Source organism: Sinohyriopsis cumingii, chromosome 6 (genome assembly GCF_028554795.1).
Source record: "Sinohyriopsis cumingii isolate HCF-2022 chromosome 6, ASM2855479v2, whole genome shotgun sequence".
NCBI lineage: Eukaryota > Metazoa > Mollusca > Bivalvia > Unionida > Unionidae > Sinohyriopsis > Sinohyriopsis cumingii.
Window position 1 is genome coordinate 96310435 of NC_142966.1, and position 20627 is coordinate 96331061.

Sequence of the window (20627 nt, forward strand, 5' to 3'; positions counted from 1 at the left end):
TCTTCATCGCCCTTGGCTAACGTACAAATGAATTTATTTAGAATGTTCTTTTCGTAAATTAGTAAAAGATTTGGAACGCTGTCGTTATTTGCCCTCCCCCCTCCCCGCTTTGGATCTGATCATAATCCTCTTCGTTCAGTCCAAATCATTTTGCAATTTGCTATTTTGTTCATAATGGTCTGTAAATACATATTCATCATCACTTTGTTACCTTATTTCCAGAGAAGTAATGCTTCAAAAGGTAGTGAAATTCTGTTCTAAAATTTGGGAATATTCCATAGTTACGTCTTGAATAGAATTTAACAGAGCTGTTGAAATATATCCCATATAGTTCTATTTGCAACATTGATAAAAAAATGTGAAGAACAAGTCACTGACTTTCCAAACTCCTTCATGTCTTTATAAATGCAAAATCCATCAGTAATTAAATAATGATCTATTATATTTCCGTTTTATATCGTGTATATTTGGATATTTATTAAACTTTTATTGTAATATATATCTTTCTAAAATATCAAATCTAGCTCATTTTTAAGTATGTCCACTGCCTCCAAGTCATGTCTCAATAATTTTAATATTGCCAAAGGTCGTCAAATGGTTTATTTCAATTACATTCAAAGCGCTAATATACTCTTTGGAGATTTGAACATAAGTAAAGTTTGTGTCCATGTCTGGCACTAGATTCCTTCCACCATACATAACCAAGTATTTTTTCCCAACTTTATATCAGTGATAAGAACCCCACATTAGCTTAGCACTAACAACACTGTGCCTCCAGTTAATTCTATGTCAAGCAAACCAATGTCTCTGTATTTTTATATTTCTCCAGGAAGTCGTAAAAAAGAGTAGTTATCAACGTAGAACATTTTGCTCTGATCCTTACTATTTTTATGAACGTTGCCGTAAAATGTTTTATAAATTTGTAATCTTCTACTGATTCACAAAAATAACTTGGATTACAAATATATATTAAACACTTGCAATGGCTCATGCTATATTTTACCTTACAGTCTTATCGAATAAGTTCCAAGGACACAGCTACTACAAACTGTAGTCTAACTCAGACTATGCTTAACCGAACAGCTTTAAATTCAAGTTAAGTACCTTTAAAAGTCAATGACTGACTAGAGGTAAAATATTGCAAAAGTAGAACTCTATAGAGTACAACAACCCCATTAAAGCTAAAATCACAACACAATTAAAAATCAACGACTGACTAGAGGTAAAACATTGCCCATAAAAGAAAGAACCCTATGGAGTAGAGCAGTATTACAGTGGTTCTCAATGTAGATTTACAATTTCTATGCAATAATTTGATTTCATTTGTGGATAACAAGCAAAATGAATACATTTTCCTACTTCTAAACGATTTTTAGCAGAAAATAAAACATACTTTCAGTTATGATAAATGTTGCCACGAATGGTAGAGTATGAATTTAGTATGAAGGGGGTTGGGATAGTAGAGTACGAATTGGTGTGGACTTGACTATGTCGAATGGAGTGTTTTATATTTTGACTAATAGCCGAGCAACTAAATGTTTGAAATGGAGAACGTGTACCATTTCTACAATACTTATTATCATCACTTTCATATTTATTACCTACGTTTTGAAACATTGTCTTTCATATTTGATTACTGGATCCCATAACAAAATGCTAAACTCGGACGATCCTCATTAATTTAGTGTCATCTTTATTTCATTCTGGGAATGTCTTGAAACTTAATATTTTGTTGTTACATTTTAAGTACGTTCTTGCATTTAAATCATATTTTCTAAACTATACATAAATATATAAATGACCCATTAATATTTTCCTCGTTCATTTCATAACAAACAATAAAGGGTGGACATATTAATCTCAGTACTATGTATCATAAGTTTAGAGCACATTTAGTAATGTGTGATCATAAAATTGGTGACACACGCGTACAGATGATCCTTGATTGGATGATAACGAGAAGTAACACTTAAGCAAAATTATCTTTTTAAAGTTAATTCTATCATCAACTGCAACTTTTAAGAATCTATGGTGTTGAAATAAGTAGCAAGAAAGAACGAAAACCAACGGCTTTATAAAATTAAAAATATTGTTTATTCCTAAAAAAAATTAAAGACCATAATATTCAGAAAAAAGTTGATTCTATCGAGGAGTTCAAATACAAGCTGCCTTTGACGATATCAGCAAGGTGTTTCCTCATCGAGTCTTGAACCTTTTGAAACACCTGAAAGCGCTGTTGCAATGAAAACCTCAATGAAATTCCAATACACGTAAATTACTTTGTACTGAGACCTGCACATGTGTACATTAAACAACCTGAAGAAGGTATCACTCAGAGCATTATTGACCTTCCTAGTTTGATGAAAAATGCCTAGAGGTAGGCAAGTAGTGTTGAGTTTGCTTGTAAATGGAATCAGGGTGATGCATAGATCATAATCTACACTTACCAGTAAATTATTCTTTCCTTGTTTTCTTTTTATTATTATCGCGCTCAAAACGTCTTCACGTTTTCAACGTGTTGTAGCTCACCATATATTTCTGTAGCACCATTGTTTGTGCAGATAAAGCAAATGAAGCTATACAGTGACAAATAAAAACAAAATCATTCAATCATTGCAATAATGAATGTAAGGTGCATTCTATCATTCCAATAACAAATTACATTCCAGTGCAGTCACTTGCAAACTGGGAACATCGGGGAATTCCTGACTAAACACTTATCTCACGGGTGGCATAAATGAAAACTAGACTAATTCGTCGTTAACTTACCTTATCGTTGCTAATTATAGGTTACTACATTTGTATGGGAACAATATGAACGAGCTTTTCAGATGGAAATATTGTACGACCTTGAGAGTGCAGTATATCCATCCGACAAAGCGAGTTCATATTTTTCATACAAATGCAGTAACCTTGATAATATATGCTCATTTTCTTATTATACACAAGGCTTAATTATATAAACAAAAATACACTACATGAAACAAAGTAAATGAATGTATGCCTTATTCCAAACTAAATACACAAGCGCAGATTCATCATTACACAACAACATTATTATTGCGCACATATCTCCGCCCAGATAAATTTGAATTTAGTCGCGCGCTAAACATAACTTTTGAAAGAAAATGGCGTTATGGTCTACTTAAAATTGAAATTTGTAGTCATATTGTGAATGAATGCACATTGTTAGAACTTTTCCATTTGATCTGGAATGAATAGATTTTGGTATTTTTGAAATTTTGTGATTATGGACTGGTTTTATCTATACCAATTTTACACGAAGTACATCGGATTTCAGCGGTGACGGAGCAGATATTTGCATGTGTGTTTCTGTTCTGTCATTGAATGTTTGAAAACATAATGTGGGAAAAATATGAAGTCTTTCAATTGCAATTATCAAAAAGACGCCATGGAATATAATGTATATTTCATTTTGAGTGCAGTAAGGAGGATGTAATTGCACTTGGAATATAGTAGAAATTACAATACAATTTCGAAATGTGTAATCAAGCATAAGAACCCATGACATGGCTCATGTAATTTGGATTTGCAGAACTAAGAAAATACATTTTGCGGAAATTCAGGATGGAATGCAGTAAGTATATTATTTGCCATTCTTATTGCCAGCTAAAGAAGAGAGTTTATGTCTTGTCACTCACATGTCATTTGTAGGAACCCAGCAATTTTATAAACTCTGCCGTCTATCGCCCACGTAAACCCGAAACATTGTATCGAAAAAGATAAAGCTAAATGTGGCAAAGCAACTGTTATGAGGCAGTCCACGAAACATCTGCTTTAGTTCATTCAGAAACAAATTTAATCAACTAAAACGTAAAGCGCCTACTACGTGGGTGTACATTATTTGTTTACAAACTAGTTATCATACAGCAATCGCTGAACATTTCTGATATCAAGTTCAGTCGGCTACTTCGTTGACAGTTGTTTTTTTAAAGTCTATAAATTCATCCACATTGTAAACGTTGGCATTTCTACTTTCAAATGTATAAGTATATTTTTTGCCATTCTTATTACCAGCTAAAGAAGACAGTTTATACCTTGTCGTTTGCATGTTATTTGTAAGGACCCTGTCTGGCGTCTACAGCTAGCCTATTTCCGAAACATTGTATCAAAAAAGTTAACGTGGAATGAGGCAAATCAGCTCGTGTGTGGCGGTCCACGAAACATCTGCCTTAGTTCATCCAAAGACAAATAAAATAACTCAAAAGTGCTGGCGTCTGCGTCCATTGTTTGTTTCAATAGAAAGTAGTTCCTTTCTTCACGTGAGTTCAATATGAATTGAACGCGAGTTTAGTACCGTAAAATACTTTACGATTCTGACAATGTAAAGTTCACTGAAAATAAATGAGCATATAACAATTGAAATTATTATATGCTCATTTTTTCTCTGTTAACTTTACATTGTCAGAATCGTGCAATGTTTTACGATATCAAACTCACGTGCAACTTCATACTGAACGCACGTGTGTCCAATAGTGTATTAGGAATTACTTTGTAAATAAATCATGTACACTCTCGTAGTAGACGCTTTTACATTTTGGTTGATTAAATTTGTTTCTGAATGAACTAAAGCAGATGTTTCGTGGACTGCCACATACCAAATGCGTTGGCACATTCAGCGTTAACTGGCTTATAATCAAATTCCAGAAGTTCTAAATAAACACCTATTCGTAAATGTAATCGTATCGAAATTATATTACAAACTCCACCAGTCACACAGGTTACTATTGACATGGCTCCAGCAAGAATTCCGATTGGCGTAACTTGTCGTAGTCTTCATTCCCGCCACACAAAGGCTAATGGTCGCTCTCGCGGCGACTAATTAAGTGGGCAGGGCCAGTTTTTATGTACAAATTTAATGCCGCAATCAGCGACCTAGTATAAAAAATATAAAAAATCAAATACACAAGTGATGTCAAAAAGGTCTATATTGTTTGATACCTATATTAAAACAAAGCATAAGAATATTATCCACTTGACCAGAGAAGTCAATGGCAGTTCATAGCCGAAGAAGTTTATGCACCCCAATCCCGAATTTCTACCGGCAATTTTCATGTCCGAAGGTCATTTTTGACAACATGTGATTCTCACAGTGCAAACACAAACCCTTTTCCTAGATGACAATTCTGCAAAACAGTGTGTACTAAAGAGGCTGATGCAACTGAAAATGTTGTCATCCAAGCCGTTTTTGAGATATTCTACCTGACCCAAATCCATGTGTTTACTGTTATGGGAGGCTAGCTCTTCTTCCTAGCTGACTATTGGTATTTCACTATCAACATACTGCAGAGTAGTTATGGAAGGTGTACATGCCTGACACCAATTTCAAGAACAACACAAGCCCGAAACACCTAGTTCACACATATATCCATATCTTCAAATAGTAAACAATGATAGCTGAAAAAGTCACACCATAGCCTTAAGTTGAGAAATTTACCAGGGGCCAATTTACGAAACTCGACCCTGCCACCTTAAACAACAATTACAACCACACGGTACTTTTGTTCCGCTTCAATTTTTTTCTCGCATATATAACATGTTCGTACTTCTTTTACTAATAATAATGTGATTTCTTAGTATAATTGCTCGACAGGCAGATCATGTACAGAGTCGTGTACAAGCACAACAAGCATGTAACGTAATTGATACGTACATGTATTAGTCCAGTTCACAGTAAGGTTGTACGAGTTATTTCCCTTATTACTGTTGTACTCTCCTTTCTTAAAAAACATAGAATGGTGCAACATGTGCTAGAGCTGAATGATTATGGGTGTTGAGTACAGCCCAGTCTTATGTACTGAATTTGTCACAGAAAGACGTTACGTGGTGTCAGAAGAATGGCAACTGCGCCTACATCATCAATACCTTTTCCGCCGAAACTGGAGCTTCGGGGAAATTTGTCTGCGAACTGGAAAAAATTGAAAAGAGCCTGGGTGAACTATGAAGTACTCAAGCAGCTACGGGGTTGGCCAAAAAAGTCCCAAAACTGAGAATAGCCACTCTTCTTACGTGTTTAGGGCCAGACGCCATAGGACTGTTCGATACCTTCACATTTGAGAATGATGGAGACAAAGATAAACCTGACAAAGTGCTTGAAAAATTTTAAAAGTACTGTATAGGAGAAACAAACGAAACCTATGAACAGTACAATATCATTTGTCGACAACAGGAAGCAGGCGAGAGCATTGATGCCTACGTCGCTGCGCTAAGGTCACTAGTGCAAATGTGTAATTATGGAGATTTGGAGGAGAGTCTGTTGCGAGACAGAATGGTAATTGGAATAAGAGACAACAGCACCAGGAGAAAACTGTTGCAAGACAAGAAGTTAATATTAAGAACTTGCATAGATATTTGTCGAGCAAACGAAAAAACTTAAGAACAGATGAAAACTATGAATCAGGAAGAAGTGTCAGCATTAGCTCAAAAGAAGAGTGAAAAGTCGTTGTTGCTGTGGGGTTTAACGCCATTTTTCAGCACAGGATAGGCTATACATGGCGGCCAGTATTAATGGTGGAGGAAGAACCCGGGAAAACACCGGAAGGAACCACCGACCCACGAGAAGCTACTGGCAAGCTTTCTCACATACCCACATTGGCTGAATCCTAGACTTGAACCGCCGCAGACAGAGGTGAGATGGCAGTGATCCGTAACGAAGAGCGCTTTAGACCACTCGGCCACTTGGGGCCCCTGTGAAAAGTCAAAAAAGCAAAGAAAGAGGCTTACTCGGCCGTGGGGAAAATGTGTGCAAATTGTGGGTTAAAGAACCATTTTGCAGTAAAGTGTAAGCTTAAAACTCCAAAGTAGAAAGCACACAAAAAGAAATACAAGCAGAAAGAAGGGGTAAAAGTTATAGATGATGATTCAAATCTTGATAGAGATAGTGATCAATTTGTGTTGACGGTTGAAGAAGTGAATGAGATAGAAACATACCCAAAGAAATTGTTTGCCAAACTGACTTCAGGTGAGAGTGAGATAAATTTCTAGCTAGACTGTGGCTCAACAGTTAACATAATCTCTGAAATTATAAGACAATATACACCTGGAAAAGAACAATGTGACACTTGTTATGTATAACAACAGTGAAGCAAGAGCCTTGGGTAAAAGAAAATTACACATTAAAATCCAAAGAATAAGAAAGTTTACATGTTAGAGTTTTTAATTGTACAAGGGAAGGCAAGACCCCATCTTGGAGTCCAAGCAGTGCAGAAAATGAAAGTTATTACTGTAAATAAACAACATATCATGGCAGTAGAGACAACACAAAACCTCGTACAGGAATATGAAGACATATTCAGCGGAGAAAGTCTCTTGGAAGGAGAACTCCACCTTGAACTGACAGAACAAGCCAAACCAGTAAAACTGCCAGCGAGGAAAATTCCATTAGCTGTTAAGCCGAGGTTGAGGGCAGAAATTCAACGACTGGTGAAATTTGGAATATTGACTAAAGAGAAAGAACCAACAGATTGGATTTCTAGCATGGTGGTGGTTATGACGAACAACAAGAAAATATGGATGTGCATTGACCCACAACCTTTAAATAAAGTCTTGAAAAGAAACCATTACCCAATTCCAACAATAGATGTTCTGTCAGACCTGAGCAGGGCGAGAATTTTCACTGTTGTGGATGCAAAAAGATGGGTTTTGGCATGTTAAGTTAGATGAGGAATCTAGCAAACTCACCACATTTGGAATGGCATGGGGACAGTACAGACGGAGGAGAATGCCATTTGGTATAGCACCAGCGCCAGATGAATTTCAGAATAGAATTGATGAAACTTTGGAAGGGATTCAAGGTGTGAAAGCAATTCATGATAATATTCTAGTCTGGGGAAGTGGTGAAGATGATACTAAGGCCACAAAGGATCACGACAGAAACTTCAAGAACTTTTTGAGAGATGTCGCAAAGAGGATGTTAAATTGAACAAAGATAAGATGAAATTGAGGCAGAAGGAAGTCACATTCATGGGACATGTGATATTTGCAGAAGGGTTGAAAGTCGACAGTGCTAATGTAGAGGCAATAAGAGAAATGCCTACACTGACAGATAAACAGGCAGTCCAGCAACTGTTAGGTATGGTGAACTATGTGCAGAAGTTTGCTCCAAGGATATCGGAATTGACAGAGCCATGAGACAGTTGATCAAGAAGGATATAGAGTTTTATTGTGATCAAATTGATGACAAATGTCTTCCTGAAATTAGAGAGATATTGACATCAGCACCAGTGCTAAGGTACTTTGACCATGTGATGAATTGGAAACGGGGCTAGGGGCTTGTTTGCTGCAAGAGGGGCACCCAGTTGCCTATGCCTCACGTGCACTCACAGCGACGGAGGTAAATTATGCACAAATCGAGAAAGAGCTACTAGCAATAGTTTTTGGAATGGACAGGTTTGAGAACTTCGTTTACGGGAGACGAGTAGTCATAGAAAGTGACCACAAACCACTTGAAATAATCTGCAAGAAAACTTCAGTTAGTGCACCAAAGCGGCTGCAAAGAATGCTATTAAAACTGCAGAAATTTGACTTCATGGTAGTCTACAAGCAAGGTACATGGCTGATACATTGAGTCGTGCATATTTGCCCTGTACAAAGAAAGTATGGGATATCGATAGAGTGTTTGAGGTTGATACCTGCTCATTCACAGAGAAAGCAATAGAAAGTGTGAGCATGGTTGAGTATGTACCAGTTTCTATGGAACGCATCATTGAAATTCAGAGAGAAACTGAAACAGATTTTCAGTTAAGACAGTTGAAAAAAGTCATTCAGGGAGGATGGCCAGAAGAAAAAAGGTACTTCCACACGAACTACAGTATTACTTTTCTTTCCGAGAGGAACTGACATTTCAGAATGGCCTGATTTTCAAAAGTGACCGTGTAGTTATCCTGGCCACACTGAAAGGTTCGATAGTGGAAAGGCGGTACTCAAGTCATATAGGAATACAAAGCTGTCTGCGAAGAGCCAGAGAAGCTATATATTGGCCAAACATGAATCGCAAAATAGAAAACTATTGCGAAGTGTGAAACATGCAATACATATTCTTCTCAGCAGCAGAAGTAGTGCCTACAAGACCATGGGAGAAGATAGGTGATTTTGACAACAAAGCATATCAGGTCACAGTCGATTATTATTCAAATTTTGTTGAAGTTGATAGACTTTATAATAAGACTGCCAAATAAGTCATCATAAAAGTGAAAGTTCACATGGCCAGATATGGAATACCGGATGAACTTGTATCAGACAATGGACCACCATTCTCAGGAAAAGATTTTTCAGAATTTGCACGTACTTACGAGTTCAAACACAAAACTAGCTCACCAGGATGCCCTCAGTCAAATGGAAGAGTGGACAATACGGTGAAAACAGTGAGGAGATTAATGAGTAAAGCAGTACATTCTAGATTAGATCCCTACCTCAAGCTACTGGTTTTCCGGAATACACCAACGGAAGGATTGCATTCGTCACCGAACAGCGCATGTTCAATAGGTGTACAAACCAGTGTCAAAAAGACTCCTAATGCCAAAGTCACAGTCACAGGAAAGTACCTGATCTAAGTTATTGGAGTGCAAAGGAGTTACAACCATTACACACTGGAGATGTTGTTAGGGTTAAACTCAGTGTCCAACATGGTATATGGCGCAAGGCATATGTAGAGGGGAAAGTTGACCTTCGCTTTTACAAGATTCGGACAGAATATGGTAGTGTGTATCTCAGAAACAGAAAGCATATACGAGCTACAAATGAAAATTTCATAGACCCTGATATTCAGGATCTACACCCAACACCCGCAGAATCTCAAACACCAGATAGACTCGTGCCGTCTGAAACATGTAAAACAGAAACAGATGTTCATGTACCACAAGATTTCAAAAACATCAATAGTGGTGCAAAGATTTCATCTCAGAGCAAGACTAGACCAAAGATGAGCAGATAACGACTGATGAATAATAGTGGCGGATCTCCAGACAACTATCAGACATCTAGAGGGAGAAGTGTTAAGAAACATGTGTATTTGAAAGACTATGTCACCTAAATATGAATATATCTTAATTCCTAGGACAGTGACACAGAGTTAAAATAAGAGTAGATAAAAAATTGATTTAAGACAGACAGAACTTTAAATAATTCATTTTAGTAAATCATTTCCTAGCGATACCTAGGAAAGCTGTCACTGTTCCTATATTAAAGAATAATTTCATTTGTCTCATTTTTGATTCTGCATGCATAAAGCTGAGAATTCTAGTCAGATTTTATTTGTAGTAAATTTAGGACTCCTGAAAGAAAGTGTGCAAAGTATAACAAAGGAATTGTATATTAACATTATGTGCCAGCTAGCAAGTTAATGGAGAAAATCTATTTTAAGAAGGGAGTTGTAACGTAATGCATACATACATGTATAGTCCAGTTCACAATAAGGTTGTATGAGTTATTTCCCTTATTACTGTTGTACTCTCCTTTCTTAAACAAAAACAGAGAATTGTGCAACATGTGTTAGAGCTGAGTGATTGGGTTAGGATTTTAAAGAAAAAGAATTTCCCCAGCTTTCCTCACTGGTTATACTGGTTATTTAAAAAAGACCTTGTATATCTTAGATATACTTCAAAGAACCTTTAATTACCTTTATTTTGGTATATGATTGATGAATGTAATGTGGGTTATAGAGTATACAGCTTGGCCTTACTCCAGATGTGTACCTTTCAAAAAAGTGCTAGCTCCACTTGGTCATTTTCACTTCCTGAACTTCAGAGATAAACTGTATAAAAATGAGCCGATAACTTTTTTTAACATTTTATATCTCTGGTAATTCATTTCATTGCACTTTCAGTAGCTGGTATTGTCTAGTCTGGCAAAATTCATTTTCCCTATTTTAATAGCTGCTATGGATAGTGTACTTTAGACTAATTCAGGCTGATTTTTTAGCGCAAGGGAGCAGTCATTTTAGTTCGCAGTGTGTTTAAACCATGTACAATTTCCAAAAGTACAATGTCCAAAGAAATATCATCCACATTACATTAATGTAACATACAGGTATGCCACCATTCTCTCCAGCGTGCATGTTTTAAATGCAAACAACTTCACCTTATATACGTCACTCTTTCAAAGGTACATAATAACTGGTGAGACCCCCATAAAGAGAATATAGGTATTATTATTGTATGATTTAATTATGATTTTATGTAGGTATTCCAAGCACTTTTAGGATATCAGCAACTACAATTAATACACTAAGCTGTTGTTACCATCCTTAAGACCTTAATATGAAAATAAAATGTTGAAAAAATCATGTAAATCGGTCAAATACTTTTAAACATGACCTTTCAAAGTTTTTGAGGGACTTAGGATATTTGCGATCCCCAATGAAAATGCAGTTACCATCAACTTTGGATGAGTAAAAAAGTTAAAATTGAAGCTATATAACAATGTCATTTACTGCAAAGCTAGACAGGTTCCTTGTTTTTCAAGAAATGCAAGCACTACAATCATACACAAAAAATCCCTTTTATTAGGTGCACTCTAAAACAGTAAAATTACAAAGGATGGCCTTACTGGAAAAGCCAGAAATTGCGCTTTTCCATGACTTTGCAACCTTGCTATAGGACACACGGTACAAATTCAACTCCAATAGTAAACACATGGAAACGCCATCATATTCAAAATTCAATAACTTAAAATTTCTGGTTGCTGATGATGAGACCTATAATTCTCCATGGGGGCCCCCGAGTGGTCTAAAGCGCTCTCCATTAAGGATCACTGCCATCTCACCTCTGTCTGCGTAGGTTCGAGTCTCGGATTCAGCCAATGTGGGTATGTGAGAAAGCTTGCCAGTAGCTTCTCGAGGGTCGGTGGTTCTTTCCAGTGTTTTCCCGTGTTCTTCCTCCACCATTAATACTGGCCGCCATGTATAGCCTATCGTGTGCTGAAAAATGGCATTAAACCCTACAACAACAACAACAATAATTCTCCATGCACATCTAACCTTGGTGCAAGCTAATGTGTGGAGAACACCATATGACCCATGGCACTTTCTTTTTCATACATGTGCATGAAACACGTTATTGATTCTGCACCAAATGAATCGGGTACTACTTTCATTATTGAGTACTCCTGAGTCAAGCCTGTAAGAATGCTAAAATTGCATCGGTAGAAATTTGTCTATATTTTTTTTAAATTACATATAGGATAAGCTCTCAAAAGATATTTTTACTAAAATTTTAATTTTCATTATTAACCACAAAACCCGTAAATACTCTATTATTTCTTCACCCATTTCTTGACTGATTCACAGTTCTTTCGTATAATTAGCACCATGTCATATAACCAGATTTAATTTTTTTAGAAAAAGATGTATTTTAGTCATTGATATTGGAGCATAATTGTAAGAAAGAATTGGCTATGCTTGTGCATGGATAATAGTGCAATAGCATTTTATGTGATACCAATGTCTATAGCTAAATTGAATCTGCATTACATGTTGCTGTGTTGTATTGTACTTATTAGTGGCTTATTCTTGTTATTAAAATAATTGTTTTCTGCCTTTGTATATTCATGTTATCTTTCTATGGCAGGCATGCTACACAGAAGAAACACAAGCATGCTGACATCAGCAAGTATGACATCACAGGGTATCAAATTACATGGCGCATTGTATTTTCATCTCTCATGGGCTATAAGACAAGTTTTAAATGTTTTAAATTTCAAAATTGCATTTCTTTTCTTGCTGACTCTCACAGAAATAAGATGCAGTGCATCCCTATTCACATCAATCAAACAAAACAAATAAGTGTGCCACATGACAGGTCAAAATGATAAGAGGCCATTTCCCACACATCAGCATGTTTTCCTGTGTGCACTAAGCGATGTTTTGTTCACCAGATATGTTGTTGTGAATAGATGAAAACAAGCTTCATGTCAGAAATATAGTTTCATATTTGAAACAAAAGCTATTTATAAAGCCAGTATTGCTCTGCACCTACTATCAAGTAATAGGAATCATTTAGGAAGCAAAAAATAAAAATAGTCAAAAATGGCAAAAACAACAATTTTCAAAAATGTACAACTTCATCAATTAGTGATTTTGATAGTTTTTTCACCAAAATGGAGCATATTTACAGCCTTAATGCATACATTCTAATATAATGATATAATTATGATAAAGCAAAGTTTTAACTTGAGCTTTTTATTCTGCTGTATTGCTGGTCAATGTGGCCAATATTTTCAACTTCCCAAGTTCGGCCATCGCTTGAAACTAGTTGGACAATAAAGTTCCAGTCAAACACAAAACGCGACTTAACGTCAGCTATGTCATCACTGGATGGCCATTTGAAAAGATCGGTTTTGGTTTTAATCTGGCATAAAAACTGTACGAGTGCCAGATCAGGTTGGTGTACTTTCAATACTTGTCCAATGTAATATTGGTCATCGTAGTACACAGCTACCCATACTCCTTGGCGTCTGAATTTAAAGTATCACTTTCGAGTTGAACATCACTGTTGTCTTCTGATTCAGGGAGTGACAAGGAAAGCTTTCTTTTCTGATCACAAGGGATTTACATCGAGTCGTTTGACAAAAGTGTTAGGCTAACCATTGCATATGGCTTATTCTCAGCATACTTAAAAAGCGCGGTGATCTCGCGTGACGTCACGGAAAATTCAGATGTTCATATAGAAAATAAAGTATAATGAACAAGCTTTAAAATGATATCGAATTTTAATTTCAAAATTGAGATTTACCTGAAAAATTTTAATTCTGAAGTTTTCAAAGTGTAAAATTTTAGGCAAAAACAAAACCGAGTTACACAGTAAAGATATCAAAATGTAGGTCATTCTCTCTGCTTTACAATGGTGCTAAATATAGTAACATGGAAATACCACGCATAATCCCAAACCTTACAATAAACATGTATGTAAAATTTCAACTTTCGGACAAGCCACCGCTTCACTAATTATGCCCATTACATACCTTGTATGCTGCCTAAGCTAGTAGCCGGAGTAACGGAGTGACTAGCCGCCTCGTTGTGGGCATGTTTCCTTCTCTGGTTACTTTTCCAGCTGCTTTTCTTCCCTTTGGCTATAGGGTGTTTCACGGTTAGTATCTCCCCTGGAAAACACCAGAGGGCATATCGGTGCAACTCACTTCCGGATAGTTCAATCGAATTAAGATGGCAGATTGTTGTTGTTGTAGGGTTTAACGCCATTTTTCAGCACAGGATAGGCTATACATGGCGGCCAGTATTAATGGTGGAGGAAGAACCCGGGAAAACCCCGGAAAGAACCACCGACCCTCGAGAAGCAACTGGCAAGCTTTCTCACATACCCACATTGGCCGAATCGGAGACTCGAACCTACGCAGACAGTATTGTTGTTGTTGTTGTAGGGCTTAACGCCATTTTTCAGCACAAGATAGGCTATACATGGCGGCCAGTATTAATGGTGGAGGAAGAACCCGGAAAATCCCCGGAAAGAACCACCGACCCTCGAGAAGCAACTGGCAAGCTTTCTCACATATCCACATTGGCCGAATCAGAGACTCGAACCTACGCAGACAGAGGTGAGATGGCTGTGATCCGTAACGGAGAGCGCTTTAGACCACTCGGCCACTCGTGGCCCTAAGATGGCAGATGTAGATCAATAAAATGTGACAGACCGCTCACATTATGCAAGCAGGATCGATATCTCACCATCTTAGAAAGAAATTCTATCAATATTTGATCAATTTTTTTTACATCTTTTATATTTTTTCTTCTCACTAACTTGCGCTGCACCCAGCTTTTAAATAACTATTATCTGTCCATTTCAGAACTTCATTATCTTTCCATTACTACCTTATGCTCTAGTTTGTATTATTTGACTGTGCGAAAGCATATCGCTGCGTAAAAAGTTATTGCAATTAATCTCACTTGAAGAATAATGAAAATATGTTTATTTTGTACAGATTCAATCATAGCACTTAATGGAGGTTGAACGACAACGAGAAAAAAATTCTAACTTCTTATGGCTTTTTTATTATTGAATTAGACTTGCTTTTCTGTTAATGTTCATTATATTTTTCAAAATGCACACATGTCACCCACGCTTGAACAGACAGGCGCACGTACGAGTCTCTTTGATGATTATTTTAATTTTATTTCCTTGAACAGTTGGAAATTTTAGAGTAGACAATTTGGAGAAATATCGATGTTAGACACACTATGCATGTATAGGACATTTGTGGCTCTCACCTGTCTGTCTGTATGTCTGTCTTCTTTCATCTGGTGCATGGGTATGTATATCATCGAATGAATGTGTGTTCGCATACGTATATTACATAGACATACTTCTGGTTAAAAACGAGTATAAAATGATGCTAAGTTAGAAAGAGTGACTGATAGATAAAGACAACAAATATGAATGTTTGTGAGTATCCATTTATTATTGACTTGTACAGTATGTTCTTACAAGCAGTCTCTCTTTAAAATCATACTGTTTGCAATTTTACATCCGGTCACGTGGATCAATATTGATTTAAAAGACGAACCAAAGTAATATGACGGAATCTGTGAAATAATTGGTTCTTTAAAACTTACATATTTGATGCAAGGAAAGTTAAACAGAATTAAACTAATTTTATGAAGGCTGTTCTAGATGAATTTGCTGGTGGAAATCAGAAACGTTGTCTAAAGACCCCAGAAAATTTGAGAGTTATTACGTGTCAGCGTAAGCAAAGAAAATCATGCTGAAAGTTATTGCATGTACCGTCCAATATTTGATGTTTCAAAAGTCAAAAAGAAAAAGAAACAACAAAAAAAGTAATTGGGCATATTATTTAATCTGAATATTGTACGATATTTACACCCAAATATGAATACACATTCCGTCTGCATTAATTACACTCATTAATCGTTATGATAGCTAATGTAATTATTGCTTTGTTAAGTGCCTCTGAATACATTAAAATACTGTGCTCCATTTAAAAAAAAAAGACTTTTCTGGTTTAAAATATTCAGCATTACAAATCAGAAGACGTATCGAATTCGTGTTATAATTTTCTTATCGAACTTATGTTATAACTTTCTTAACACGTGCTATAAGCGAACTATTAGCCTTGCGAAAATAACTGAAAAAAGGATATATCAACATATGAAAAATGCAAATTGTTGAGATTTTGTTAAAGTTATATAACCAAAAATGTGCAATAAATGTTTAAAATCGGAGAGCAGAGTGAAATGTTCCTACAAATGTATCTGAAATTATGGATAATGAATTTATATTATCAGGTATGGACAGTGTATTTAATTTAATTATTTGATATCATTTAAGTACGGAAAGTAAATATTATTTAATTATCTGATATAATCTAAGTATGGACACTGAATCTAATTATCTGATTTAATGTCTATAATTATTCTCCTGGTATGAACAAAAGATGTTTGGCATATATAATTGATTCATTGGTTTAAACATAATGATCTGTAGTACAGCTAAGATACCTTCCTTTGTTGACTGTTTCGCTAACCAAATGCAGAACGGTGAACTATCCGGAACTGGAAATTTTTTTCTGGGCATGCGCATTGAAGCTAAGGGAGGTAATTTAGGTGCTACGATCAGTAACTCCGTTGCAACCGTGAAACCCCCTATACAGTAGTCTTCGTCTCCGATAGTAAGGTCTGCACCCTCAATGTTAGAGTCCCAGACTAGTAATAATGTTGTTCATCTTGTTCCTGCTCTTAAACTCCAATTTGAAGCTTGGTTTTAACCAAGAGCATTAATGGCCCTTAGTGCTGAAGCAGGTATTGCTGCGATAGCCGGTAGCCATCTTGGAGCCACGTCTTGCACGTTTTGTGTCGCAATATTGGTTTCCATCACTGTTGTGCTGTCTAGCTCAGTCAAACGTGCATGACGCGCGAACGATTGGTCAGTCATTTAATTATAGTCGTGTTCGCCCTTGCGGGCATGCACGACTGTTTAATTTCCCATTTGTGAATGATTGATGTTTTCGAGAGGGAAGGAATTGTGCCACTTCTCCGAACGTATTAATGCACTTAGGAAGTGCTATTTGATTAGTCCGATTTCGAGACATTAATTGCTCACTGGACTAGTGGTGAGTGGGAATGGTCCACACGCACTCACCTAGAAGTAGTAAATGGGGGCACCCTAGCGAAAATGGGAATTAGCATTACAAGACCCCTTGGGCAACTCTAGCGACAATGGAAAATTAACATGGAGAAAAATCGTGGGACCACCTGGCGACAAGGGAAATTAACATGGAGAAAAATCGTGGGTCACTCTAGCGACAAGGGGAATTTAACATGGAACTATAGTGTGGGTCTGTCTAGCGACAAGGGGAAATTAACATGAGAATAGAGTTTGGGTCTGTCTAGGGACAAGGGGAATTGAACATATGGAAATTGAACATGGTGGGTCTGTATAGCGTCAAGGGGAATTGAACATGGTGGGATTGTCTAGGGACAATGATGGTAGAGGGTCAAACACAACAGAGACAGAAACATACATACACTAGTACAAGGGTGAGATTTATATATAAAGCATTACCAAGACCTGAAATCTTGCTGGGGTGTTCAAAAATTTGCATAATTGTAATGATGCTATAAATAGCTATAATCAAGGAAATGCTCAACGACAAAATGGATGTGACTAAAAGTAACGCTAAAATGACGAAATTGTCCCAGAATTTAAAGGAAAATAAACATATCCCTGAAAATGAAGTTACAATGGTTTAGACCAAAATGGATAAAATTAGTAACTACTTACAATATCAACTTCTGTGACGATCGTGAATAAATACCTATGTATCTATAATCAGCTGAAATTCCTATGAAATCCCACTATCTATTTATAGCTCCAACTTGTGGGTTTTTCCTTTGGAAAATCCCACTATCTTTTTATAGCCTCAGCTTGAGTGACGTTCCTGTTTATGAATTCTAGTATATATGTATAGCTACAAAATGTGGAAATCCCCAAGTCGATATTTATAGTCTCAAAATTTCCAGCGTCAGTGACGTCACTGTACTGAACACTAGGGGATAAATGTCAACAGTGTTGCAAGTGGCTGACCTGAATACACGCTACTGCAGGTAGGTAGGTAGAGTGTATCTGATAGGGATAAAGTGAGTTTTTATAGGGACAAACAGAGACCAATACACACACACACACACACACACACACACACAACGTACGCGCGCAGACATACGCACACACACACACACACACACAGAGGGAAGAGGAAAAAACAAACCCCAAATATACTATCAATACAGAAGGGAGATAACACAAACCCCAAATAAACTATCAACACAAACGAACGCGAACGCATACAAACCCCAAATATACTATTCACACAACGTCGCTAACGCATACAAACCCCAAATATGCTATCCACACTCGGGAGGAAGAAGAAAAAACAACCAAATATACGATCTACACAACGTATGCGAACACACACACACACACACACACACACACACACACACACACACACACACACACGCACACACAGAGGGAAGAGGAAAAAACAAACCCCAAATATACTATCAACACAGAAGGGAGATAATACAAACCCCAAATAAACTATCCACACAAACGTACGCGAACGCATACAAACCACAAATATACTATCAACACAGAAGGGAGATAATACAAACCCCAAATAAACTATCCACACAAACGTACGCGAACGCATACAAACCCCAAATATACTATCAACACAGAAGGGAGATAATACAAACCCCAAATAAACTATCCACACAAACGTACGCGAACGCATACAAACCCCAAATATGCTATCCACACTCGGGAGGAAGAAGAAAAAAACAACCAAATATACGATCTACACAACGTACGCGAACAAACACACACACACACATACACACACACACAGAGGGAAGAGTCAAAAACAAACCCCAAATATACTATCAACACAGAAGGGAGATAATACAAACCCCAAATAAACTATCCAAACAAACGTACGCGAACGCATACAAACCCCAAATATACTATTCACACAACGTCGCTAACGCATACAAACCCCAAATATGCTATCCACACTCGGGAGGAAGAAGAAAAAAAAAAAACAACCAAATATACGATCTACACAACGTATGCGAACAAACACACACACACACATACACACACACAGAGGGAAGAGGCAAAAACAAACCCCAAATATACTATCAACACAGAAGGGAGATAATACAAACCCCAAATAAACTATCCACACAAACGTACGCGAACGCATACAAACCCCAAATATACTATCAACACAGAGTGAAGAAGAAAAAGCTTTTTGAAAGCACCTAAGCCCTCACCTGCAATGACCAACTCTGCCAAACACCTACACCCCACCCCCACTCCCAACACTACAAAACCCATTTAACCCGTTATTTTATGGCATCAGTGTGTGATTTAGGAAACATCAAGACACAAAATGATGGATGAATAGACTGACTATTGTTTACCGACTTGCATGCCTAAAGAGCGTGCGTGAAGGAAAACATCCTTCCATTTCAATTCTAACTAAAACATGATACAGAGGGATAGAGAGAGGTGAAAGAGCACAATTTCATAAAGTGTGAGTAAAAACAAAACACGCCATCCTTATTGTACAATGTCAAGACCAAGAGACACTTACGTTTTCTTTCTGGTCTATTCTCTTTTAGAAGGTAGTATGAAATTTCACATCAGGGCCAAGGCATCGGCTTACATTGTCAATTTTTCCATTTCCATGTCTTTACTGGCACAAGTTCTTCATCATCTTCAATTTCTTCTTCTTCTGAATCCCTCTTCTCTGTTTCGTCTTGTTTTTTGTTTCTTCTCTTTTCTCGTAGGGCACTCTGAATTCCAGTGTCCTTTCTCCTGACAACGATATTAGGTATCTTGACTTTTGTCTCTCTTTCTTAGACGAAGCAGGTATTCTGGAGACAAATACCCATTTACCTTTGCAGATATAGCAAACTTCATTAGCACTTACACACTTTCGTATGACTCTCATCAAATCAACGATCAAAAGAGTAAGTTTTGTTGCCACTTTCGCATGTGAATTATGTCTTCGTATGACTTTTAGCAAATATTTGACCAGCAGGTCGATCTGTGCTGACTCTTCCATCTTCTTGATCGTTTGAGAGCGGAATGAATACTCTGACGCTAAGACACTCTCCTTATATACAGGGACCTGCTGCGTATGAAACCTAGTCAAATGTAATTTTGCAATAAGATGAAACGATTTCATTGAGGAAGTAAAAAGCAATGATGTACCGTATCGCCTCACACAAAACCTGAAGTGTTAGTTCAAATCCGTGTCAGCGATTTCGAAGACGACATAACTGAGCTTTAATCAATGCTCTCCAATTATGCCACAAAACCACGAGTCCTGATTCACGCCAAAAGAAATTTCGTTCGGTCCATAAAAAATAGTATCATATCTGAGAAACGCAAAAAGGAACTTCCAGAAAACTGAGAAAGACGGCTTACACCTACAACGTAAATGTATGAGTTCAAGTAGTGCGTAAAACTTAGTCAAATTAAATTTTTATAGTCAAGACGAAACGATCTCTTTTCGAACAAGAAAGCAGACACCAAGCGACAATGGCGATCCGTGTCACACAACACTTTTCAAAA

The 20627-nt window shown here is 36.9% G+C and overlaps 1 protein-coding gene across 1 annotated transcript in view; it reads right to left on the reverse strand.

Moving 5' to 3' along the window:
- Window positions 1-14359, reverse strand: part of LOC149797493 (uncharacterized) — a 29651-nt gene extending 15292 nt beyond the window's left edge. Inside the window, exon 1 of the mRNA XM_089962307.1 lies at window positions 13978-14359. Coding sequence (XP_089818433.1) covers window positions 13978-14212 — 235 coding nt within the window. The 5' untranslated portion in view covers window positions 14213-14359. The remainder of the gene's footprint in view (window positions 1-13977) is intronic.
- Between the last annotated feature and the right edge of the window lie 6268 nt (window positions 14360-20627).